The sequence below is a fragment of the Homarus americanus genome, unplaced genomic scaffold (assembly GCF_018991925.1).
Source record: "Homarus americanus isolate GMGI-L3 unplaced genomic scaffold, GMGI_Hamer_2.0 scaffold18703, whole genome shotgun sequence".
NCBI lineage: Eukaryota > Metazoa > Arthropoda > Malacostraca > Decapoda > Nephropidae > Homarus > Homarus americanus.
This window is the reverse complement of record NW_024749779.1, coordinates 6334128-6361857: the sequence shown is the minus strand read 5'-3', so window position 1 is coordinate 6361857 and position 27730 is coordinate 6334128. Positions and strand designations below refer to the sequence as shown.

At 37.7% G+C, this 27730-nt stretch overlaps 1 protein-coding gene across 2 annotated transcripts; it reads right to left on the bottom strand.

Annotated features, from left to right (window-relative positions):
- Nucleotides 1-519: 519 nt before the first annotated feature.
- LOC121853755 (hexosaminidase D-like) lies at nt 520-13264 on the bottom strand. Of its 2 annotated transcripts, none has more exons than XM_042348110.1 (2): nt 13131-13264; nt 520-8134 (listed from the first exon to the last, which is right to left on the bottom strand). In XM_042348110.1, the coding sequence occupies exon 2, from the start codon at nt 7727-7729 to the stop codon at nt 5867-5869; it is 1863 nt and encodes a 620-aa protein (XP_042204044.1). In that variant the 5' UTR covers nt 7730-8134; nt 13131-13264; the 3' UTR covers nt 520-5866. The 2 variants fall into 2 exon arrangements, with proteins under 2 accessions (XP_042204044.1, XP_042204045.1); XM_042348111.1 differs by lacking the exon at nt 13131-13264 and adding an exon at nt 9322-10091.
- Nucleotides 13265-27730: the final 14466 nt, after the last annotated feature.

Genomic DNA, 27730 nt, shown 5'->3' with positions numbered 1-27730 from the left:
GAACGTCATGTCTTCTTTGGCTTAGGGCGGCTGGGTCCAGGCAAGGAAAGGTTTCTCTCTGGGGGCGGTGGTCCGGCGGAAGCCATTTTACAGAACAATGGATGCACGATTACACGGTGTGGCCTGGAGGGATGAAACTGCCGCGGCTAGGTCAAGCGTCGTCTTTCCTCCCTCCCTCCCTCCCCCGGGTGGACACGTCATATTACTTTAAACCATCATATGACGTCACTGATAACGCAAGAGAGACATGCACTGCGCAACCTTACCGCGTGGCTTGCCCAGGCGGAGGCGGGAGCAGGAGCAGGCGGGAGGGGCGAATCTAAAAATAGCGTCGAGCCGGACACTCTCCGCATAAAGGGGTACACGCACCGCGGAATGTGAGCATCCCGAGTTTCGGCAGGGTACCGCGCAAACGTGGAAACGCGGAATGTGGGACCGCGTAAAGTGAGGGTTGACTGTACTGTACACTTTTTGTGCATAAAATATGAATGTAACCTATGTTTTATAAATAAAAATCCATAAAAATCACTTTTTTATTCAATGAAGTGTTGAGGGATGTGTACTCATTACTTTAATAAATTAGCTCACTCGACAATAGAAAGACTACAGTACATGAAAATTAATAAACCAAACCCCAAATAACCACTGTGGTGCTTAGTGTGAAGCTCTGACCTAAAGTCATTCACCTACAGCCACAAAAGAATCCTTACTAACTTGTGTGTGCTGAATTTTATTTGTAAACCAGAATAACACACACAAGTTTGTTTCCAGTCCCAATATTAAAGTTCTCCTGGGTACTGACTGAAGGAATTGATGAGCAAATTACACAGTGGGTTCAGGTATACTGTAAAATGGGATTTCATGATCAAACAACTCTCTCTCCTCAAATATTACACAAATTCAGTGTGAGAGTAAAATCAAGTTTAAATGAAATTACGGCGATACAACACAGTGTACTGTCTAATTCATATCACACGAGTGCTAAACAATGGCCCTAAAAAGGGGGCAGCATTCCTCCAAAGCTTAACTTTTGAACAAAATAGGCCAAAGATATAAATACAGTATCTCCAAAGACATTTAATGCAGCCACACTTTCAGCTTGCAAAATAACTACATATAGACACAATATTGGTATACACTACAGTACTACAGTATTACAAAAAAAAGCCATTTTTTCTAAAAAAAAGTTTTTGTGATAAACTCCAGAATGCGATTTCTAACTTTATACCTACGTATGTAAATGCCTTGCATTAACTCTCCAGGCCAACATACAGGCAATTAAAACATCAAATAATTTCTTAAATACGTAATATTAGGAGGACCTGGTATTTAATTGCTCTAACTTCATTTTAGAGCACTTATATTTTGAGGGAGCACCTAGTTCTCTATTTTTTGCCAATCAGGGTGCACAGACATCACCGCTTCAATTAATCATGCTTGAGCGATGATGCCTGAGTGAGCATCAAGTCATCTGGAAGGGTTGACAGCGCTGAACTGCTACCATAGCGCACCATTGGTTAACATCGTCCCAACATAACTCTAGATTGCTAGTAAGACCGGAAGGTCAGCGTCCGGAAGGATCACTAAGACTAGCAGCCTCGCTAAAGTTCGCGAGGCTGTGAAGACGAGCCCGGAAGGGAGAAAAACAACGTCGTTCACTAAGTGACTTGAAAGCAGAGGATATTAGTCACTAAAGATCGACTGTCTTCCTAGATAGAAGATGAGCAGCAGTCGCCATGCTTGGCCAGACCGTATAAAAAATTGCCCCATACACAATACCTGAGAAACATACCATAATCAAAATTAAAGTCACTCGATTTCCTCACCGTGCTAAGATGTATAAATACCATAAGTAAAATTCTCGTGGCACTTAATATTTCGGCTATTACAACACAAATTAGTGGAGCCGCCTTTGTGCGCATTTACAGCTGATTCGCCAGGCAAGAAGATGACAGTAGCAATGTGTGTGCGGGAGGGGGGTTTTGAGAATTGCAATTAAATACCAGGTAACGATGTGCCCTCCTAATATTACGTATTTAAGTAATTATTAGATGTTTTAATTGCCTGTACGTTGGCCTGGCGAGTTAATGCTAGGCATTTACATACGTACAGTAGGTATAAAGCTAGATGTCGCATTCTGGATTGAACAAAAACAGATTTGATTGGCATATAACTTAATTCAACTACAGTACAGCACTTTGCAGGTAAATGAGCTAAAAGAGACAAAATAAATGATTTTTCACATTACTGTTCCAATCTACATGTTCATTTTCATGAAACAATTGCACATATGTGGCAATGGAACACAGAAATGGACACAGGTATGTGCACTAAAACCAACATTCCAGATCACAACATAAAATAAACACTTTTTTTAAACTTGACTATTTTCTTATAAGCTGTACATATATACAGTATTTTGAAATGGAATGTGAATTTTTGTCTTGATTTTTTGTTTAGACCAGTTGATGAAATATTACTTCTACATCAACTTAATACATTTTGTATGTTTAATAACCTCACCGGGAGAAATATATGTAACCCCCAATAAACCTTTATTAACAATACTGTAATAGACATCATAATATTTAATGGTGGTTAGTAGAGTAGTACTGTACAGTACACTACATAAATGAAAAATAAATTGAATTCAACTCACTAAGAATTCACCCTTATCTATACAGTAATTTCCCTTAACAATCCATAAGAAAACTGATAAATACAATGCAAGAACCTGTGCTGAGGAAACACTGGATATGTAAGGTTAGGTGAACTCTACCTTAGGTTTAGCCTATTGTATAATTTGGTGTGTAAATATTTCCCAATTCAAAATTCATTCCTATACTGTACTGGAATGCAAAGTAGGGACGTTCACAAAGCAATTACACAATTCCAAGACTGTCTATCCTGTTCTGTGAGTGACAGATATATCTATTCAAGGTGTTTTCTAGAGACCTGGTGATCTTTGTCTTTCTCTTTTCTAATGTATACAGTTGAAAATCTAAATGAAAGTTTAAGGTCCTAAATTTTCCCTAAAGAGGTGAAAATAACATACAGTACTCACAAATACCAGAGAAAATCCTCTCTACAGCACAAAAACTCACTGATCCTTCCATTTGCCTGCATGGAAAACCTTATGAGAGAAACAACTCGTCGCTCCATCCTCAACCTATGTTTCATGTGTATAGTAAGGTGTGTTGACATTAGCTCACAAGACAATGTTCACAAGGCATATACTCACAACATTAATGGAAAGGTTGGGTTAGGTTTGTCTTGTGAGTATACACCTAGTGTACAAATGTCATGAACCATATAGTACAGGTCTGTCTTTTTAATCTTGGATAACTCCCTATGTCCTTATTTCAAGATCACACGGGTTTTCCAGACAAATTTACTTTATCCTCTTCACACTGATCGGCTTGCTGTGTCCATATACCTACTCTAATGCACGACAGTACATGCACCTACTATACCTACTATCTGCATGGTTATATACTTACACCATACTATTTATACTGTACAATATACTGTTTTCATACTTCTACATTGTACAAGACAACAGTAAATGCTGTTCACGCTCCTACTGTCCATGACAGTAATATGCAGGTAGTGTATCGATTATCTGTATCTCCAAACTCCATTTGTTCTAATCGAACAAAAAATTATTTAATTTGGCGCCAATTGTCTGTTGCATTTAAACCACCTTGATGTTGGAGCTCCGTTGCTTTACTTCACTTTGACCGACTAAAACTGCACCTTTGTGTTGCCTATAGCATCCAAAAAATTATCAATGGATGCTCATCTATTTGAAAAAGAAGATGCAGTATACAATACATTAACAATAAACAAGAAAATAAAAATATTGCAGCAAATGAATGCTGGTTAGACTGCAAACAAACTTGTGCCAGAATAATGAATTGGAACAACCATTAGGTAGCTATGATTTGAAGGTCAAATAAAAAGCAGATATTGAAGTCTTACAGTAAAGGTGATTCAAACAAAGGATATGAACAGCAGAAAAAATGTAAGAAAGTTAAAATTTCCAGAGTTACTAGTTATTTTTGTTAAATGTCAAATTCTCATACATCTGGGTGTTTATTGGTGATAGCCACCATCTTGCATATGCATGCTCCTCAGCACCTACACATACTGTACACACACACACACACATTTACCATTACGTTTATTTCTTATCATTGCATACATTATACACAGTACAGTATTGCATTATGGTTTAAAAACTTAAGTGTCCACAAAAAAATAGTTAACCCAGTTTCATAATTCAGAGGCATTTTCACACAAAAACTAGACCCTGATTAGTGCTTACCATATTGAATTAGGAATAATAATTTTCATATGCCATTTCAGTAGTGCCTTGGGCCTCTATGCACAAGATTCCCTTAAGGTCAGTGTGTTTTCATCTGTACCCTGGGATAATACATCAGTTTTTGCTGCATTCTGATAGCAGAAATAAGACACACATAGCCATACTACCCAATTCTTTTCTCTCAGAACAGTCACCACTGGTCCCAAGAACATATCTGGTAAGGAAAAGGCTCACAGCCTTGCCCTGTTATATGCAAAAGTTCCCGAGGTAAATCTAGGAAAAGATACAGTAACAATTAAGAATAGTACATGGCACACAGTCTTCCCACCAATTCTGTTCCATCCAGGAAATTGACATCTGGGAGGTCCAGAAAGACCTCCAGGGGCCACTAACATGTTTATGAGATGAGAATATAATAATTTGACTTTGTGTGCATCAGAAAACATCCTTTAAGATGAGTAATAACAAATGTTTAAATGCAAAAGGGGCTGAAAAAGCCATCTCATCATGCGCTCCCCCCCCCCCCCTCAATAAAAGACCTCACAAAGCATTTGCAAGAACATTCAAGTGCTGGAGTTACTGGTTGCTTCTGCCAAATGCTTTTATGTTAACAATAATTTAACATATTTTCTTTAATTAACAATTCACAATCATATTTTTAGTAAATACAAAATATACTGTGTACAGCATATACACTGCATAATTTATATACGAGAGTTTCATTCTGGATTCATTCAGGAATTACATCCTCTAACCTTTGGCACATTTTCCCATACTTTATTTAATATTTTATGCATTTTTTGGCCTATTTCCAAAATTTGGGAAAATTCCCAAATCTACATTGTTTCAGATTTTAAGCTTAATGGATAATTGATATACATTACTGTACTACCTGTATAATCATACTACTACACTGTACATTAAAATACACCTGTAGTATGATATAGTCACACTCCTTTGTGCATGGCCATAGTATGATACAGTTTTACCATACAGTACAGTATTCCTAATTGTACCTGGCAAGAGTACTGTACTGTACTGTACTGTACTGCACTGTACTGTACTGTACTGTATTGTATTGTACTGTACGATACAACAATACTTCTGGTGCATGGCATTAATATATGGCCATACATGTCAGTTTATAGCAAGAAAGTGTTACTGACATATTCCTCTGTGCATGTTATAATCATGCTCTCGCACTAGTACATGACAACAGTAAAATATGGCCATCTTCCCATACTGTACATAACAATACAATAGTATGATATGACCATATAGTATTTTTATACTGCACGATGAGAGTAAGGTACGGTCATTCTCATCCTCTGCGTGGCATCAAAATAATTAAAATAAATTAAATACAAAAACAAGGTATTGTTGTTATGGACATGTATCATAATAAAATATAAATAAAATATAACAATTCTGAGAACAATTAGGCCTAATATATATATTTTTTTTACATTACTAAAATCGGTTATCTTTTAAATCTAAAGGAATAGTTCATGATAACATTTTTAATTAATCTTATCAAACTTATAGCTCCTTGGTTAGTTCAGCATCGAGAGGTCTTCTTGGCCAGTGAGTTTTCTCCTGAAGCTTTGTACTTGATACATACATTTTTTGTAGTTTATTGTGAGTAGGCTTTACATTAAAAGAAATCCATTCTTTTACAGTATACTCATCATAAACATCAGACAAGGCTGTTTCTGCATCAGTCATTAATTTACTATAATCAAACAACAGCATTGAAAGATCTTGAAGACCTTGTTCAACATGCTGAGGGCTGGCAAAACTATGCTCTATATTGTAATCAGTTATCCAACCAGTTACATGAGGATTGTGCAGCATAGTGTCTATGTCTCTCTTCAAGATAAACAGTTTTTGTGCCACTTCATACACTGCACTACCTGGAAAATCACATTTATTGGCATATTCCAAATACTGTAAATCTAAGTTAATGAAAGAGTTACATTTGAGGGCATCCCCAACTCTGGCCAAAGCACCATGATCTGCTTTCCTCTCAGAGATGAACATCAGATTCACTGCCAATGATGGAATGGCTTGGGGTAAGAGCTCACACAGTACAGCAAAATGATCAAATCTTTGCCATCCTGTTAATACAATACCTCGGAAATGAATGGTGCTTACATACAAGTCAAAAATCTCCATCCATTCTTTATGATTCCCAAGACGATCATTAATATTTGTAATGTAACTTTCAGGATTAGCAGCACCTTTGAAAGCACTAGCAATCCATATGCCATTAAACACCGATGAATATTTCTCCCACATGTCTGATCGCAGGTCAACCATAATGCCAGTACTGTACTTCCATACCATAATTTCCACTAACTGTCCCACCTGAGAATCTTCAATTGCCTTCAGGGGAATTTTACGGAACTCATCATCCCACATTATTGGCTGAACGTCATAATTTTCCTTAATATATCGAGACACTTTTTTCACATGGTGTAGAAACAAGTCATTCTTTCCAAACTGTTGATGAAGGAGGTACTGTTGGCACCGGGTACATTCTCCGAGATTATATACTTCGTCTGAACCAATGTGTAGCCAGTCAATTCCTGGGTGCATTTCCAGGATCTGGTCAATCATCATTTTTATAAGAGGTATTGTTTTATTATTAGTCGGGCAAATAACTTGTGGATAGTTTGGCACCTCACGTAGCTCTGCAAATTCTTTAAGTTTTAGCACGTGTTCCATATGACCAAAAGTTTGAACAAGAGGAATAACCTCAAGGCTGTTTTTCTTGGCAATTTCCATAATATCTGCAATATCCCCTTTAGCATATGCATTATGGGCTGAAAGCAACTCAAGTTTACCCCAGAATGGAAACATGTCTTCATACTCCAAGAGCACACCAGTGGCACCAAATGAACGTAAAAGTGGAAATAACTTCTTAAGGTATTCAATTTTAGGAGGTGCTCCTTTTAAATCTAAATGTACAATTTTATGCTTCAGCTGATTCTCCATCACAACACTTTTCCTTGCAACTCCACTTTGCTCTTCTAAATCACGAACTCTCCCTAATCCATCCAGAAGGCCCGGTTTCTCATGCAAGATAATTCCCACAGGATCATGATCCATTTTACGCTTGAGTTCTTTGTGAACTGTCATCTTTTGGATGTTTGCCATGATTCTGCTCTCATATTCCTTCTGTTTCTTAAGGTGTTCAGGACTCTGCGTCAGAAGGTCAGGTATTTCATCATGCACCGCTTTTGACAGTATTCGCTCAGTTCCATGTCCTGACTCAAGATTCTTTAGACCATCATCCACTGGGCTTGAGATTTTGTATAGCATTAGGATTATTATTAGAGTAAATGCTATGATGGTCATGATTCTTGCATTTCTTCTTGGAAACATCTTGAGGTTAAACATTTTCTCTGCTTCTGACTGCACAAAGTAAACTAATTCTGTCTTTAAGGGAAGTATACTTATGCTTTATTTTAAGTGCCATAAAAGTTTCATGCAAATTGACTCCAAGTAATCAAAAACACTTTTAGAATAATATTTCACAGAATTATCACATCTCTTTATATATCTTACAAGATAATAAAAGCCATATATTTTTATCTAGTTTCTCACAATTACATATATACGTATATACCTGTATACATATACTGTCTGCAGTCCCCTGTATCTAAAATGCTGTCAAGTATTTAACACCTGGGTATTTCAAATTTACTGATTTTTCTCACTTCATAATTACTGAAATGCTTTTTGTAGAGAAGCCTGCACTGTAGCCCTCAGCACACTCTTCCTCAGTTCCTTGGGATGGTTGGACTGTAAAGAAATATTTTATCAGAGCCAAAATCAACCATTCGGTTACCTGTGGTAAATAGTCATATCAGTCAATGCATAATATCCTACAAACATCTCTGTCATTCTCACATCTTGATACTGTACTGTGGTCCCTCAAGTGTTCGAGGCTCAACATGAAAGTCTTAAAAGTAATCTCTCCATTAGCCAAAATCTTCGATCCCCGGAACTCTCCATTACCCAGAAATTTTTTGGGAACATTCTGAAAAAATCTCCGTTCCAGGTATTCGAAAGAATTTCCAAGATATTGTGCCATGTGCATTTCTAGAAAACTCCGAGCAAATCTTTTAGTTCTGGGCATTCAAACAAATTTCCGAAAGATTACATCATGCTCTGATGTATGGGAAACTTAAGCTGTAGGCTCATGTGCTGCAATTGGTTAATACTGCATGGGATGCCTGTGTTTGACTGATGCATCTCCCAGCCTATCTCCTCAAACCCTACTATCATGATGCACTAAGTTCATAGTCTGCTGACATTTTACAAGATTGTTCCCTTGCTCACTGCTGTTTTTGCATACAATCTGTGTTGTGCAGTACTGTACATTACTGTACCAGGTTACTATCAGCCAAGTACAGGTGCTGACCATTATATACAATCAATCAGTTTTACGATGTTAAAAAATTAACAACATTTACCACTATGCGATGGCTAAGATCAGTTTTACGATAGTCAATACCTGAATGCTTTACCTTCATTGTCACTGCGATGAAAAAGTGATGTGCAATAACTTGCAATATTCCAAGATATGATGATGCAATCTCAGAATGGCGTAACATGTGCAACCCATATGGAAGGCGTGGGAACCAATGTGAAAAGAAAGAGATTCAAGCAACTAAGCTAGTAAATCTTATAAGATGGGCATTCAGATACCCTGTACCTAGATGGTGCATCCCTCATGACGCTCTTCAAAAGTGGGTGCTTCCCCGTTTTGAGTACTGCCATCCCATCTTGTCCCTGAGATATACTAGAGACTGTCAGTTCACTGAAAACGTCAAAAGGAGGGCCACCGGACTGGTGCCTTCACTACAGAACCTCAGTTACCCCAGAGAGATTAAACGCTTATAGTTGCCTAGCTTAATCTATAGGTGGGCAGACTTCATAGAATTTATATACACCTCAGAAGACATTATTCAGTCAAGTGTTCATACCTGGAGATGGCAGATGCCCACCCTACAGTTGTGAACTCTTGGAAAACTTTCCAGAGAGATTGTGACGGCACCGAGTGTGAGCTCATTCAAGACCAGACTTAACCAACACTGGCACAGTTACAGATGCATTCTTGAACCAGTACATGTCCAGTATTTGCCAACAAGCTGATCAGTGGCAAAGAGGATAAAATAAGTAAAGTATAAAATGAGCCAATCTAACCTACCAAACCTTACCTAAAATACTACAGTAGTTAACTTGTATTAGTTATGGAATATATAATTTCTATTAAAATATATTTTTAAACAAACAAATTTAGCAGAAATGAAAAACATAATCCTCGTTCACTTTTTGTCACTTCCTTGAGTTAAGCAAGCTTTTATTTTCTATGGAAAAATTTCCTCAAGTTGGTGCTAAGGGCACTCTACTGTTGTCAAGTACAGAACATTATTACCATGATAATAATCATAATAATACTTATACAGTATGTACAGTAATTCTGTAAATGGTAAATTATGAAACTCTTAAAATGATAAACTTAACCCTCTGGTACTTTTGGCCATGGTCAGAAATCTCATCCCTTTGCATTCTTTCGACACAGGTTGCGTCGGTAACAGGAATGTTTTTTAATTTTAGTAAACATTGTGTTGAGTGATCCAGACCAAATCACAGCCTTAGAGACATGTCTGCCAGCCTACAAGGCTAGTGGAAGGAACTTAGGCACTTGGAGTACTGCTCTCATATCTCTTCTTCTGTCCAACTGTTAGATAGGGTGGAATCAAAGGCATTTCGTCTTATTGACTCTCCTCCTTTAGTTGATAATCATTCTTCCCATTCTCTTTGCCGCAATGTTGCTTCACTCTCTCTCTTTTACAGGTACTTTTAATTGGCTATGTTAGGTGGATTTGGCATCCTGTGTACCGCCGGCAAGGGCATGGGCTCGTAACACTTGTCTTGCCAGCGGTGCACAATGTGCGTTCATTTGTTAGTTACTATGCTGCATTATGCATGCACTCGAGTTTGACACGAGCAGTTGTTCTTTGGACGTTGATTGGTGGGTATGATTTTGGATCGACCAATAACAGCTCGGTATAGGCTCCTGCTGCTACCCACTTAAATTTGAATTTAGTTCCAAAATGTCTTCCTTGTGCAATGGCTGTGATATGAATTACTTCCAAACCATTGCCAGATTTCACATAGATTATTACGGTAAGGACGAGAAGCGTGGAAATTTATCCATGGCCACGGTGTTTTACCAACGGAGATTACTTAAGTGAAGTGTAATCAGCCTTGTAGATATAAAGCCGAGAAACACCTTTGGTACTGTGGAAGAACTGTTATTCCTAAATCAAGGAAGAAGTGCTATTGTAGTATTGCATTATAAAGGAACATTTCTCTATGGTGCACATTTGGAGCTGTGGAAACTTATTTTATTTGTTAATCATTGGCTCCAGAGGGTATGGGAACATCATATCATTATCTAGTGCCTGCACCTGTCTCCAAATACAAGTGTCAACTGGCGCAGTTTCTGTTAGGAAGTGACGGAGTACTGGTTTGACCATCGAGAGTCAGTAGGAGGCCCTGGTGTCTTCATGGAAATAGACAAGTCGCAAAAGGAAGTATGAGAGGGTCCGTGTTATGAGTAAAATCTGGCTGTTCGGTGGCACAGAGAGAATCTCAAGAATTTTTCGCTGTCCTTCTCGTAGAATCTTTTGGCTGCTGTGAGCTACAAGTGGATTGCCTACACTAGCCTGAAGGAAAATAGATATGACCACCAGGCCATTAACTATTCCGAGAATTTTGTTGATCCACATAACCTAGCTATCCACACCAGAACATCGAGCACCTGTGGAGGGATCTCAAGGAGTGGGTGAAGCGACCTGGCAACAAGTCCGCCTACTTCAAGCAGTACTTGGCGTACTACTTGTTTATCAGGCAGTTCAGCAAGGACAGGCTTCTACACCAGCTCTTCGTCACTGCTAGCAAGGTCTACTCCCCACAGTCGGAGAAACAGTGGCCAGTGTAACCTGTGAATGATAAAGAGGAGGACCCTGATGACCCCAGGGTTTAGGTTAGGTTAGGTTTTGGATGACTCTGACCTTCAATTGTCACAAATTACTACTTTTTGTGATTTTCCCCCACCCAAAACCCCCGGTTCCCTCTGGGGTCCCTCACTATCGTTGGATAACAGAACCTAAAAAAGTAGTGATTTGCAGTACAATTGAAGGTCATAATCATTCAAAACACACCCAAAACCACTGGATAACCCTAATTTCAATTTCCAAATAGGTGGGTGACTGAAACGATAATTTTACTAGCAAAGGTGTTAAAAAGTGTTTATTTAAATGTTAACCTAACCTAAACTAACCTTACCTTAAACTAAATTAACCAAACCTAAACTTAACCTAACCTTAACCTAACCTTAACCCTACCCTACCCTAACCTTAACCTTAACCTAACCTAGCATAACTTGAAACCTGTCATGGGCGAACTTACTGTTGCTGATAAGGGGGGAAGCGGCTGTGAAGTCCTCCATATTAGCCCTCAAATTATTCACATTTACAAAATGTCTACCAAATGTCCAACAGATTAGTATGGTTTGTTGAGAAGTAGTCTAGAAGGAACATTTGGTATTATTATAGTTTCAGCCACAATTAGTTCTCTGGAATATTGATCGATGATCTAGCTATATCTCCCAATTTAGAACAACTTTTCCTCGTAACACTTCATTCGGAAATGAATATTAACAAAAATAAATATCTGGGGGTAAGAAATTAAGTGAGCATATTCGGAGAGTTCTTTAGTCTACCCGGCCTAGTATGAAATAATGACAAGTAGAGACCTCTAGCAGTTTCCCGAGAGTTACCTCATACTTATCTGCACACATTAGAGCAGGTCACATCCATTGATTTTCAAATATCTTGTCACGTGTCAAGGCCAGCCAATCACTTCATATCCTCCCTCGGTTTCTCGGTAAAATTGCAGTTTCGGCAGTTTAGAAATTAGTTCATGCTGTGTATTATAGTGTGATTTAATCGAATTTGACCTTTATTTCTGGGGGAAAGTACCCGTTTCAGAGTTATCCTCTCCAAATAATGGAAAAACTTTAAACTTCTTTTCTGACATTATTCTTTGCCCCCTGGTTGAAATGGAGTTAGAAATAGTGTACTCCAAATAAGGAGATCTAAAGGTTGGAGATGGTTAAAACAGTAGGCCGTGTGTTGGCCAAAACTGCAATAATACCGGATTTCTCTTACCCACTGCAATTTGAAATGTTATTTCATCATTAGTCATATTAACCATGGCTTGTACCATTCTTTAGGAAGAATGGGAGGTCTGGGGGGCAAAACCCCCAGCTAGATGGGAGGGGGTACCCTGATTAGATTGAAATGTTAGGTTTGGTTAGGTTCGTTTATCCAATTGTTTTAAACAAGAAGCCTTGGTATATCTGATGTTTTTTGGTGTGAGTCATTCGATTTTGACGTTTATTACTGTCGGAATCGACTCCTTTTTTTAAGAGACGATCCCCTCGATAAACTTCATGTCCCAAACGAAGTGTGGCTGAAACTGTAAATTTGCCTTAACTTTTTTCATTTTGAAAATAACAAGCTGAAATACTCATAATACAAACTGTCATCAGTTGTAGTCTAACAAACAGTAGGCTTCAACAATACAATATAATACGGTAATATATTATTGTGAGGCTCCGTGACACATTCTACTTCACGCCGTAAACGGTTTAAGGCTACTGTCATTGGTCGAGTGGACAGGAGAATGAAAATTATACTTGTTTTCTTTAACTAAAACATACCTGCTGCGTGAGGCGGGGCACACATTAAAAACAACCTCAATTTACTTTCTCTCTGCGTGGGGTCGAGACAGCAGACGACAGACCCAATCACTAGTCGAGGGTTCAGGTCGCTCCAAAGCTCACCACCACCAACCCCGAACCCGTTATGGAGGAAAGAGGGAATCATATCAAAATAAAGAAACATTAATTTTTAATTTGTCTTATAATAGTGGCATTATTATTATACACATATAAAAATACATATATTCAGCAGTTGGGAAGTATAATTATGTCCTTTATCCTGCTTACCTACAATTTACCACCCACTCTGCTATATCCTTTTGATTTTTTTTCTAAGTATGCGCATTAAAATAGTACTATTAAGTATAATATCAAAAGGTATAAGAAACACCAGGTTTAATTTCCATGAAATATGACACCGTTAAATCCTACACATGAAGTAGTGAAAGGTACTTTGGTTAGTGGCAGATTTTAGACAGGTTGTGTTACAGCTTCGAAGTCACTGAACCACTCCCACCATGTTCGAAACATCTGAAGCAAACAGCTCGCAAATTAACCATAATGTTTATTAATTCATCGTTTCGGTTCTTCCAGTGTTGTAGATCATAACTTTTACGGTGAATTATTAGTCATGCACCGGTCTTTCTCTCGCTGTTATTAATATGTATTTCGTAATGTTAAGACAATTCTTAGACAATTTTCTTGTATGATAATTCCGCCGGAAATTATGGTTAACCGAGATAAGTGGAAATTAAGTAGACACGCAGTTCTGTGAATATATGGAGGCATACAGGAAGGTAAGCCCATCAAATTTTTGTTTATACAATAAAGAAGAAGTCAAAATGAGTGAGACCAAGGACTCAGGGGACAGGAGGAGGAAGGCAAGTGTCAACATTTAGTTTTTTGAGGGTTTAACAAATTTATTGGCAAAGCTTGTAGTACAGTTTGTCTATTCTGAGTAATTTAGTCAGGTCTTGACACTGAGGGTGGTATCACTTCTCACTGCCACGCAGGACAGAGGTTCATACACAAAGAAATACATAATATTCATTAACAGCTATATATGTATAGAGGTCAGATTCATGTGAGTAATGTCACTGTTTACTGCCATGCAGGACAGAGGTTCGTACACAAAGAAAGAAATACATCATATTTATTAGCAGTATATATAGGTCAGTGGTTCACATACATTGGAGTCATATTCTAATTGAAGACTAATTAGTGTGGGCTAGCAAATTTGGGATAAACAGCAAGAATGTCCTCAAGCACCCCAGATGTAAACAAATCATGGCGACACTTGTGGCTGACTTAACTGTAAGGGGTTTATATTCCAGTTCAATGATTGTTGGAGCTGTGTTTTTCAGTGTTGGGTTTGTTCTCTGTATCTGAAGCAGGTGTTGCTCATGGGTAGTTCGAACCGAGTCATAGTGCCGGGTGCAATCGTATGGCTGGTCAGTGAACGGAAATAGTCACTGGAAAAAAAGTCACATGACTTGTACACATTGACAACACAATATATATATGATGGCATTGCACGTAGGTTAGGTTAGGTTTTTTCAGTGCCCTTTTTTCTATGACTTTTTTCCTGGATTCGGCTGGTCAGTGTTCACGTGGCTCCTTTCCTCTGACCCAGTTGGTCACCTGCTACCTGTGAGCAGGGCCAGATTAAGCTTAATAGGGGACTGAGGCACAGATCAACTTGGGGCCCCCACCCCTCAAGGTATATATATATATACCAAAATTTATCAATGATTTCATCAATATTAAGCTTCTGCAAAATAACGCATTCAATGTTCATAAGAGACAGAAAATTGAGACGTTGCTAGGACATCGTTGAACGAATTTCATGTTTTATACGCTTCAACTTCGAGAATGTTTGGATTTGGGGAGCCTGAGGCCAGTGCCTCAAGTGCCTCATGGTTAATACGGCACTGCCTGTGAGTATCAATATTATATATTATCGATTTTGGTTTATGGTTCCTATGGTGTTATTTGCGTTTTAAGGGGGCCTTGTGTGATGTTTGTTAATGACTGAGTGTGTACAACTTAGTGTGTATGAATTGAGCAAATATAATAGCATGCTGACAGTTACTACTAAAATAATTAGACACTGTTCTAAATGGACTGTATTGTTACAGCTTTTTATTCGTGGTCACGTTGGTGTGAACTGCTGCACTCCTAGCCTTGTATGTCAGCACGCCAGCTAGGACACTGTCAGCCCTAGCCTCTGTGCTGTTCCTCCCAGGTCCATTACCAAGTACGTGTGCCGGTCAGGTGGATACTTGCTCTACTGTGATTATTTTTATTTTTTTACGGGGAATAGCCCATTCGAGCATACAGTAGGTCACGGGTGTTTATGTATAAGACCCCACGTTTGACATCCAGTGAGTCAGTGACTACACTCCCGACATTTGTTCCGACCGGCAGTTTGGCACTTCCATACCACATATGTTTATGTTGCTCTGTACTGTCTTTATGCTGTTTAATTATCAGTGTAAATACTTGTAAATAGACATGTTTGTTACAAATATCCTTAATCTTGCTCAATACCCTTGGTGAAAGCGGAAGTGTTCCACCTGACAGTAATCATTAAAAGAACCAGCGGGCGTGAACATCTAAACCCTCGTCACCCATCACATAGCCACATCTCTTACAGCATCATTGTAGATGAAACAAGTTACAACTGACAAAAGTGCGATTGAACAAACTTCATCCATAATGAATTTGATATCCAAAACTCAAAAAGAAGAAATCTGTCTTCGTGAAAGTTTTTTTTTTTTTTGGGTACCGTGTCTTCATAAACCAGAGGTGTGACTCGCCCATGTCATCTGATTGCGGCATTACGAATAGTCTAACACATAGTTTAATCGTAGTGTTAAGGTTATGCAACAACTATTTCATAATCTTATTTTTTTCCTGGTGAAGTTTCAGGCAGGTTAAACGTAGATCATGAATTATAAGACTTGCATTTTTAGTTTCACCCAAGGTGGTTCATTGACTCTCCTCCTTAGAGACGGTAACTCGATTCGGCGACTTGGACTCTAGTCATTTTTTTTTTGTGGACTTGAGACTTGATTTAAACTTGGATGTAATTTGACTTGACTTGACTCAAGACCACTCTTGACTTACAACTTGACTTTTTTTCTTTTATCCTCTTCGCCACTGATCGGCTCGTTTGCCGCTTGGGCGATCGGTCACGTCTCTGTTACTTTTCTTTTTCTTTTATCCTCCTCACCAAATGATATGTATCCATAATGATAATCTATTCCCAGAAAAAAATCTAAACAAATATAATATCCCAATGATTATGAGTAAAATTTGAAGATGAGTTTTGTATGGCAGCTTAAGAAGGATGGATCATTAAGTTTAACTTTGCCATGCGATCAACAGGTTGGCCACCTTTGGTCTAGAGGTTCCTAACATTTTTATGGAAGGTGACTCGCCTTCCAAGAAGCAGTAAATGCTTCTCCTCCACCCCCACTTCCTTCTCTTCTCCCTTCTCCTCCTCCACCTCCCACTTCAAATTCACATCAGCATCATCAACCAGGAGCCTTCTACATACACACCTCAAAATAAGTGTACTTTACTGCATTTTTGTTTTTACTTTGTATGTAATTTTCGGTGAGCTGGAACCAATTACCCAAAATCCCATTGAAACAATGGTTTCCGTTAACGAAATATTCGGTTAACGAGCGACCTTCTGGAACGGATTGTGTTCGTTAAACGAGAGACCGCTGTGTGTGTGTGTGTGTGTATATATATATATATATATTGTGTGTATATATATATATATATATATATATATATATATATATATATATATATATATATATATATATATATATATATATATATATATATAGATGTTTAATGAGGCAAAGTTACTCTCATTAAACATCTTACTTCAACGTCCCCTCCACTGCCATACATGTACGGTGTAATCAAGACCCACAAGCCTAATAACCCAGCAAGACCCATCATCAGCTCAGTTGGGTCAATCTCTTATAAATTATCTAAATGGTTAGTTTCTTTACTAAATCCCCTAGTTGGCAACATTTCTAACTCTAATATTAAGAATAATATGGATCTGGTTGATAAACTCAATAACTTACACATTAATTATGATTTTAAACTGGTCAGTTTTGATGTAACATCACTCTTTACAAAGGTCCCAGTTGATGATTTACTGGAGTTCCTCATAGATTCCCTGGATAATATTTCATTGCCCGTCTCGAAAGATGACTTCATCAAACTCATCAAACTATGTATTAAGGATTGTAAATTTGAATTCAATGGAGAATATTATGCTCAAAAATTTGGTATGGCAATGGGTAATCCACTCTCACCTGTATTAAGCAACCTATATATGGAATTCTTTGAAAAGAAACTATTAAGTAATATTTTACCACCCTCAGCAGTCTGGTTTAGATATGTTGATGATGTATTATGTCTCTGGCCATGTAATGAGGACCTAAAAGCTTTCCTGCCACAACTTAATAACTTATCCCCCTCGATCAAATTCACTGTGGAATTAGAGCATGACTGTAAATTGTCTTTCCTAGACTGTCTGATCCACAGAATAGGTAACACCTTTAAGTTCAGTATTTATAGGAAACCTACTAATGTGTGTTCATACATTCATTATTATTCTGCCCACCATAATAGAGTCAAACAGTTAGTATTTTCATCAATATTTTTATGTGCTTTGAGAATTTGCAGCCCGGAATTCATTGATGAGGAATATAAATATATCTATAATATTGACTTGAACCTTAAGTACCTTAGATCTTTCATAGACAACTGCCTTAACATTACTAAGAAATCTTTCTATAGAACCGATCCCAAGCCCACCCATGACCATAAGAATCTCTTAGTATTACCATTTCACAAAAAATTTTCTCAAATTCCTTTACAACTAAAAACCTGGAACATCAATGTGGCATTTAAAAACTCATGCACTGTTAAAATAATGTTAATCAAGAACTCCCTCAACAACACAGGTGGCTGCATTTATAAGGTCCCTTGCAAGGAATGTAATATGTTTTACTTAGGCCAGATAGGTAAAGATCTTGTAACTAGACTTAAACAACATAAATATAGTGTTAGGACAGGCCAGGAATCCAATGCTCTGTTTGTTCATTTGAGGGATAATAAGCATTGCATTGACTGGGATAATGCCTCCTCAATATTACCTTGTAATTCAGTTGACAGTAGGAACATTATAGAATATAGTCTCATTAAACATAACGAATCCGTCAACATGAATTTGAGTAATGGTATGTACACTCGCACCAAAAAGTATCGGTGCAGGGTGAGATCGACGAGTTCTGAAACGATACGTATACACTGTGATACGTCGGGAGGGTTGGTAAGTGTATCCTCATAACCCCCTCCCACCTCCACTAGATGTTGCCTTATGGCTGACAATCAGGGCTGCCAACATATGGCTGGAACAACTCGCCTTTCCCAATACCTATCGTCACTGGTCTCAAATTGTTCACACTACAGTATGCACCGATACATTTTGTTGCGAGTGTACAAACTGGATAATTTCGTAATTAAGATTTGTAACCAGGTGAAAAGGTTGGGTCAGCTTACCCTCTGACCTGACTACCGACTGCTGCTGTGCTTTTTGAAGATTAGTAGGTTCATTACCTAATACCTGACCATTGTGGACTTGATCTCACCCTCCTCTGTATATATATATATATATATATATATATATATATATATATATATATATATATATATATATATATATATATATATATATATATATATATTTTCTGTTCAGATTACCTTGATGTGAGTTTAGAACTTCGTGTTTTCTTCTTTCCTTGTGGTTATCAGCATATGCCTGGATCACATAACCACAGTGATTTACTAGCATTATATATATATATATATATATATATATATATATATATATATATATATATATATATATATATATATATATATATATATATATATATATATATATATCTTATAAAATCACGGGAAGGAAACAACAGACACCTTAGCTTTCGAATTTCAAGTCAACAAGCTACTAGGAGAACATATGAGCACTTGAGTGCAGAGACTGCAGTGGGGCAGGTAAACAGTGAAAAGATTACAGGAAATAGTGTTGGAATGATGGCAAAACTAAATTAGACAGGAGTTTAAAACTAAACTCGGTAAAGGGAGGACTCAGAACCACGACTAACTTAAATGTATACTCACGCGAACAGTAAGTATGAGAAACAAAATATGGATGATATTAGGCCTTGGTATGTACCGAAAAAAATCGATATAATAGCACATTCACTGAAACATGGATCAACCCTAGACACGTGATTACCAATCCCAGAATACCAAATTGCAGATTTACAAACTGTTCCATACTGATAGAGCAGACCAGGAAAGAGGCGGAGTAGCAATCTATGTTAGGGATAATCTGAAATTAATGAAATAAATGAAAATAAAAAACTGGGCGGAATACGAAGCAATTTGGATAAGATTAATCGACGGTAAGGGAAAAATTAAACACAGGAGGTAATATATAGACCTCCCAATCTTGATAAGTCAATGAGCGACTTATCTGGGATAAAATCGCAGAACTTCCATACACAACAAAATCTGTATAGTAGGCGACTTTAGCACTTGTGAAATAGATTGGATGACCTTACAGGTAACTCAGAATCAGAGGATTTTCTCGAAGACGATCCAGGACTGTTTTCTAGGTCAACATATAACCGAACCCACACGGGGGTAATAATATCTCGATTTAGTTCTGTCAAACAGAGAAAACCTCATTAGCAGTGTCGGTGAGGAACAGACACAAACAGCGATCACAAAGAAATTAGATTCAGTTAGATTTCAGGGCAGGCGTAAGAGAAAATTCACCAGTATTGCCAGATTTCAGAAGAGGCGAACTTTGACAGTTTAAAGAAGAGGCAGCTGAGAGGTACCAGCGGCTTGGCTGTGAACCTGACAGATGACACCAACTATTAGCAGGATGCAAGAGATTGCCGAGTTCCTCTACAATTTAAATAATTATGAGTTACTTAATGCACAAGGCAGAACATACCATACAAAGAACTCCAGATCAGACAACAATGACCCTAAATGGACAAATAATTATTTAAGAACATCATAAAAGGAAGGCTATAGGTGGAAAGAAGGGATAAATCGTGGCGAAATTCACCTCCGGAGGACTATTATAGGGAGTATTGGCGAGTAGGTTAAAACCGAGATAAAGGAAAGCAAAGAAGGAATATTGAAGTGGGACCGCCAAGGAAGGCGAAGACAAACCCCAAGGATTCTACAAAATGTATCAAGCTAAAACCACGAAAGATTGGACCAATACTGTCCGGCGCTGGCGAGCTCACTAATAACGACAGAGAAATGAGCAATAATTTGAATGAAATATTTTTTCAACAGTTTCACCACCGAAAATTTAAACATGATACCCGATGCACCAACTCTGTTCAGAGATAGTGAAGAAAACCAAAATTAAGCGAGATAGTAGTGACTAGTAACGATGTTAGTAACAAATAGACAAACTAAAGCTAATAAGTCACTTACCCTGGTCCCGATGAGATATTTGCCAGAGTATTAAAGGAATGTAAGGAAGAGCTTAGTATGCCATAACAAAAGTTGTTTAACATGTCATAAAACAGACATGGTACCCCAGAATCACCAGGAGGATGGCGAATGTAATACCGATTTTCAGAAGGGGATGAATCACTATCCTCTAACTACCTTAATCAGTCCTAACATCAATAGTAGGCAAATTACTGGGCATAATCATTTCAAACTCTATTGAAAAATCACCTGGAGGAAGCACCGATTGATCAATGATTTGGCATGGCTTCTAAGTGGACGTTCTTGTCTAACTAATCTCAATGCTGTTCTTTCATCAGTTTTTCGAATCGGTGGACCCGAGGGCACAATTATGATGTGGTATATATCTCGACTTTGTAAAACCTTCAGGCAGAGTCCCCTGAAAGACTAATTAGAAGATAGAAGCTCATGGCATCAAAGGTAACATCATAAATGGATTAGAGGCGTGGTTGCAGGACCCAGGAAACAGCCAGTGAGCATTAACGGCACTAAGTCCCATTGAACAACGTCTGGTGGGTTCCCCAGGGCTCGATGCTTAGACCATTATTATTACAATGTATATAAAACGAGCATGAATATCGGCATAGACAGCATAAATAAGTTGCTGATGACACTAAAATAGGACGTGTTTATTACGTCCAGCGAGGACTCAGCAGAAACTACAGGAAGATCTAAACAAATTTTCGAATGGTCTGAAAATAGCAGATGAAATTCAACGTGGACAAATGTAAAGTACTTAGTATAGGAGATGTAAACAGAAACCAGATATCAGATGAACAACGATGCCATAGAGAAATCCACCGACTAGAGATTTGGGAGTAATGATAAGTAGGAACCTTAAGCCAAGTAAGCAATGTGGTTTTACTGGCTAACAAAGGCTAATAAAATTAGCCAGGTTCATACAAAAAGGAATGTAGTTATAGACTAGCAGGGTCTGTCTAAACTGTATCTTGCTCTTGTGAGACCACACCTGGATTACAGTTCAGTTCTGGTCACCGTATTACAGAATGGATATAGAATCCTTGGAAAGAATTCAGAGGAGAATGATAAGACTAATCGGGCATTAGGAACCTTGGTATAGAGACAGGTTAAAGCATCTTAATTTGCACTCCTCGAGACGTAGAGCGAGGGGCGGCCTGATAGGGTGTACAGAAGTGGAAGGCAGGGGCTAAATAGGGACATTACAAAAGGTACTCAAACTATCCAACCAGGGTGAACTCGTAACAATGGTTTTGAATAAGACAAATTTAGATTTAGGCGAGGAAATGGGTAAACATAGGTTTGGAAACAGAGTAGTGGATGAATGGAACAAGTTACCAAATATCATCATTGCTAGAATAAGCTGAATAGCTTCAAACATAGGTTGGATGTATATGAGCAATAGGGGTTGGGTGTAAGCAGGACTGCCCAGTATGAATAATAAGGCCTTTGGTTTACTCATTCTTATATATTCTTATGTTCTTATGTAAAGACATCTTCAGAGCAACTGAAAATTTATCTTATCCACGTTTTCATTGTGGATCTACATGAAATATATATATATATATATATATCATCTTCAGAGCAACTGAAGATTTATCTTATCCACGTTTTCATTGTGGATCTACATGAAATATATATATATATATATATATATATATATATATATATATATATATATATATATATATATATATATATATATATATATATATATATATATATATATATATATATATATATATATATATATATATATATATATATATATATAAAATATATATATATATATATATATATATATATATATATATATGATAAAAATCACACGGGAAGAAACAACAGAGCACCTTAGCTTAAGACATCTTGAGGCAACTGAAGATGTTCAACAAAACTGAAGTCCCTATTGAGAGGCAAGCTACTCTCATTAAACATCTTCTGCAACGTCCCTCCACTGCCATACATGTACGGTGTAATCAAGACCCTCAAGCCCAATAACCCAAAGACCCATCATTAGCGCAGTTGGGTCAATCCACTTATAAACTATCTAAATGTTAGTTTCTTTACTAAATCCTAGTTGGCAACATTTCTAACTCAATCAAGAATAATATGGATCTGGTTGATAAACTCCAATAACTTACACATTAATTATGATTTAAACTGGTCAGCAATGATGTAACATCACTCTTTACAAGGTCCCAGTTGATGATTTACTAGAGTTCCTCATAGATTCCCTGGATGATATTTCACTGCCCGTCTCGAAAGACGACTTCATCGAACTCATCAAACTATGTATTAAGGGTTGCAAATTCAGATTCAATGGAGAATATTATGCTCAAAATTTTTGGTATGGCAATGGGTAATCCACTCTCACCTGTAATTAAGCAACCTATATATGGAATTCTTTGAAAAGAAACTATTAAGTAATATTTTACCACCCTCAGCAGTGTGGTTTAAATATGTTGATGATGTATTATGTCTCTGTATATGTGAGGACCTAAAAGCTTTCCTGCCACAACTTAACAACTTAGCCCCCTCGATCAAATTCACTGTGGAATTAGAGCAAAACTGTAAATTGCCATTCTTAGACTGTCTGATACACAGAATAGGTAACACTTTTTAAGTTCAGTATTTATAGAAAACCAACTAATGTGTGTTCATACATTCATTATTATTCTGCCCACCATAATAAAGTCAAACAGTCAGTATTTTCAACAATGTTTTACGTGCCTTGAGAATTTGCAGTCGGAATTCATCGATGAGGAATACAAATACATATATAATATTGGCTCAAACCTTAAATACCCTAGATCTTTCATAGACAAATGCCTAAACATTACTAAGAAAACTTTTTATAGAACTGATCCAAAGCCCACCCATGACCATAAGAATATCTTAATATTACCATTTCACAAAATTTCTCACACATTCCTTCACAACTAAAAACCTGGAACATCAATGTGGCATTTAAAAACTCTATTAAACAAATGTTAATCAAGAACTCCCCCAACAACACAATTGGTTGCATTAATAAAGTTCCTTGCAAGGAATGTAATATGTTTTACTTAGGCCAGACAGGTAAAGATCTTGCAACTAAAATTAAACAACACAAATACAGTGTTAGGACAGACCAGAATCCAATGCTCTATTTGTTCATTTGAGGATAACAAGCATTGCATTGACTGGGATAATGCCTCCTCAATATTACCATGTAATTCAATTGATAGTAGGAACATCATAGAATCTAGTCTTATTAAACATACCAGAAGCATTCAACATGAATTTGAGTAACGGCATGTACAAGCTGGACAATTTTGTAATTAGAAGATTTGTGACCAGGTGAAGGCCGGGTCACCTGACCATCTGACCTGACCACCAACCGTTGTGTGCTATTTAAAGATTAGTAGGGTCATTACCTAATACCTGAACCATTGTGGACCTGGTCTCGCCCTCCTCTGTATATATACACCTTGATTTATTTCTCTCTCTAGTCTGTACTCACCCCTGAAGATGTGAAATTACACGAAAGCGCTTGGGAACTTTGTGTTTTCTTCTTTCCTTGTGGTTATCAGCATATATATATAAAATATATATATATATATATATATATATATATATAATATATATATATATATATATATATATATATATATATATATATATATATATATATATATATATTTATATATTTTATATATATATATATATATATATATATATATATATATATATATATATATATATATATATATATATATATATATTTCATGTAAATCCTAATGAAAACGTGGATAAGATAAATCTTGATAAAATCACACAGGGAAAATGGAAATAAGATATATATATATATATATATATATATATATATATATATATATATATATATATATATATATATATATATATATATATATATACACAAAAAACACTGGCCCTTGTTTGTGTTTTAGCAATATGTATAAGTGCATCCCTCCGTGTGTCACGGTCAACACTCCTCTGTCAGCAGAGGTGAGACAGATGAGAGAGTGACCTCGTCGTCATGTTTTCCAGACAAATTACACTTGATTCACATGGTCAGGTTGTAGATAGTGTTTGATACAGGTTTTATCAAACTATGAAACATTCAGGGTATTTTTGAAGATAATGTACCAGCATAACATGTGAAGTAGTGGGGTCACAAACAAGATATATTTTGGTAATGCAGCACTCAAACAAGGCCTTGTTGAATGATCAGGCTATTAAATGCATGTACCGTACAGTATATACGTTACTAAATATAAACGAAAATATGCAATTCTGTTTTTTCTATTCATTTAAGTAAGACAAGTGGTTTGAAATGCAGGAAATCGCTCTATTGTGCACAAAGTAACTCATTGTCTCTTGTGTGTGTTATAGTGTGAACCAGTGTCTCTTGTGCCATTTTAGTGTGAAGTATCACTGTGTCTCTTGTGTGTTTTGCAGTGTAAAATATGGCTCGGTGCCTCCTGTATGTGTTGTAGTGTGAAGTGACTCAATGCCTTGTGTGTGTTATAGTGTGAAGTATGATCCAATGCCTCTTGTATGTGTTATAGTGTGAATCAGTGCCTCTTGTATGTTATAGTGTGAAGTATGACTCAGTGCCTTGTGTGTTATAGTGTGAAGTATGACTCAGTGCCTTGTGTGTGTTATAGTGTGAAGTATGATCCAATGCCTCTTGTATGTTATAGTGTGAAGTATGATCCAGTGCCTTGTGTGTGTTATAGTGTGAAGTATGATCCAATGCCTCTTGTATGTGTTATAGTGTGAAGTGTGAATCAGTGCCTCTTGTATGTTATAGTGTGAAGTATGACTCAGTGCCTTGTGTGTGTTATAGTGTGAAGTATGACTCAGTGCCTTGTGTGTGTTATAGTGTGAAGTATGATCCAATGCCTCTTGTATGTTATAGTGTGAAGTATGATCCAATGCCTCTTGTATGTGTTATAGTGTGAAGTGTGAATCCGTGCCTCTTGTATGTTATATCTAAGTGTGAAGTATGACTCAGTGATTGTGTGTGTTTGTGTTATACAGTATGTAGTTTGAAGCATGACAGTAAAATTAAGAGTGTCTTGTGGCACTTTTAACTTGTGAATTCTTGTTATTTTCTTATTTTTGTTAATTCAGCAATAACAACTGAGATGCAGGTGCAAATAAAAGTGTACTATTCCTATATGTATTATTATAAGCTATAAGTACTGTACATAAAATCCACAGAGATAACAGTACATAAACACTGCTCGGGATCATTGTACATTATTGTCACCGCATGTACACAAAATTAGTGTATACTACTACAGAGAAATTATAGGTACGGTTTTCAGAAAAGTAACAACATACAAATACTTCAGGGGACACTGTAGCTACATATTTATTTCGTTAACAAGAAAATGCATACCGAGTGGCCAGCCTTTAGACTCTACTTGATAAAACTAAACAGAATAACACTTTACACGCATTAATTCATTTGTTAATCTTATTACAGCTTGTATCAGTCCTTAGCTAGTTAAGCCTTCCAGTTAGTGTGGCAGTGCTCTGATTGCTTGATTGATCCACGGCACAGCGTAGCAGAGTTCTGATTGGTTGCTTGATATATAACAGTGGAGCAAAGTTTGGATTAGTTTTTGTCATCAGTATATTACGGGAAAGTTATGTACTGTACCATATACCTTTCTACTACTGCTGCACAAAATATAACATAGACATATTAATACTTTTTGCCAACATACAGTACAATGTGGTGGTTTGTCAGGGTTGAGTGGAGTGGTGGTAATGGTGGTGGTTTGTTAGGGTTAAACTAGCAGTGATGGTAATATTGGTGGGCAGTGGCAATAGCGGTGATGATGGTGGTAGTAGCGGTGGCAGTGATGGTGGTAATGGCGATATAATAGGGGTGGTGATGATGAAGGCGGTGGTTTCAGTGGTGGTGGTGGTTGCAAGGATGGTGGTTACACTGGCTGGTGACAGTGTTGGTGGTTACACTGGCTGGTGACTGTGGTGGTGGTTGCAGGGGTTGTGGTGGTGGTTACAGGGGTGGTGATGGTGGTTTTAGGAGTGGTGATAGTGGTTGCAGGGGTGGTGTTGGTGGTTGCAGAGGTGGTGATAGTGGTTGCAGGGGTGGTGATGATGGTTGCAGGGGTGGTGATGGTGGTTGCAAGGGTGGTGACGGTGGTGGTGATGCAGGCACAGCAGGCCGGGACTAGTGCAATTTGAAGCGAAAACACAAGAATGCACTCGTCCACACCTGGTTTACTGCACAAACTCCCTCATGAGAAGAAAGAGCGATTTTTTTTAGTTCTTTTATTGTTTATGTACGTTGTGAATGAAGAATCGCAACAACAACTGATACCGTCACTAGGTCAGCTGGGCAGGACGGACAAGGTTCACAGGCAGCTGGTACCAACACCAGCTAGGCCGGGGAAAGTGCAATATTGCTCTGTCAGCCGAACATTGCAGCTTCCCTCAACCCAGTTAGTGTGGCAGTGTTCTGATTGGTTAATTGATCCATGGCACAGTGAAGCAGAGTTCTGGTTGGTTGGTTGATCCATGGCACAGTGTAGCAGAGTTCTGGTTGGTTGGTTGGTTGATCCATGGCACAGTGTAGCAGAGTTCTGGTTGGTTGGTTGATGCATGGCACAGTGTAGCAGAGTTCTGGTTGGTTGGTTGGTTGATGCATGGCACAGTGTAGCAGAGTTCTGGTTGGTTGGTTGATGCATGGCACAGTGTAGCAGAGTTCTGGTTGGTTGGTTGATGCATGGCACAGTGTAGCATAGTTCTGGTTGGTTGGTTGATCCACAGTGCAGTGTAGCAGAGGTCCGATAAGTTGGTTGACAGTGCAGAGTTCTGGGTTGGTTGATGCACAGTGTATGCATGGCACAGTGTAGCATAGTTCTGGTTGGTTGGTTGATGCATGGCACAGTGAAGCAGAGTTCTGGTTGGTTGGTTGATGCATGGCACAGTGTAGCATAGTTCTGGTTGGTTGGTTGATGCATGGCACAGTGCAG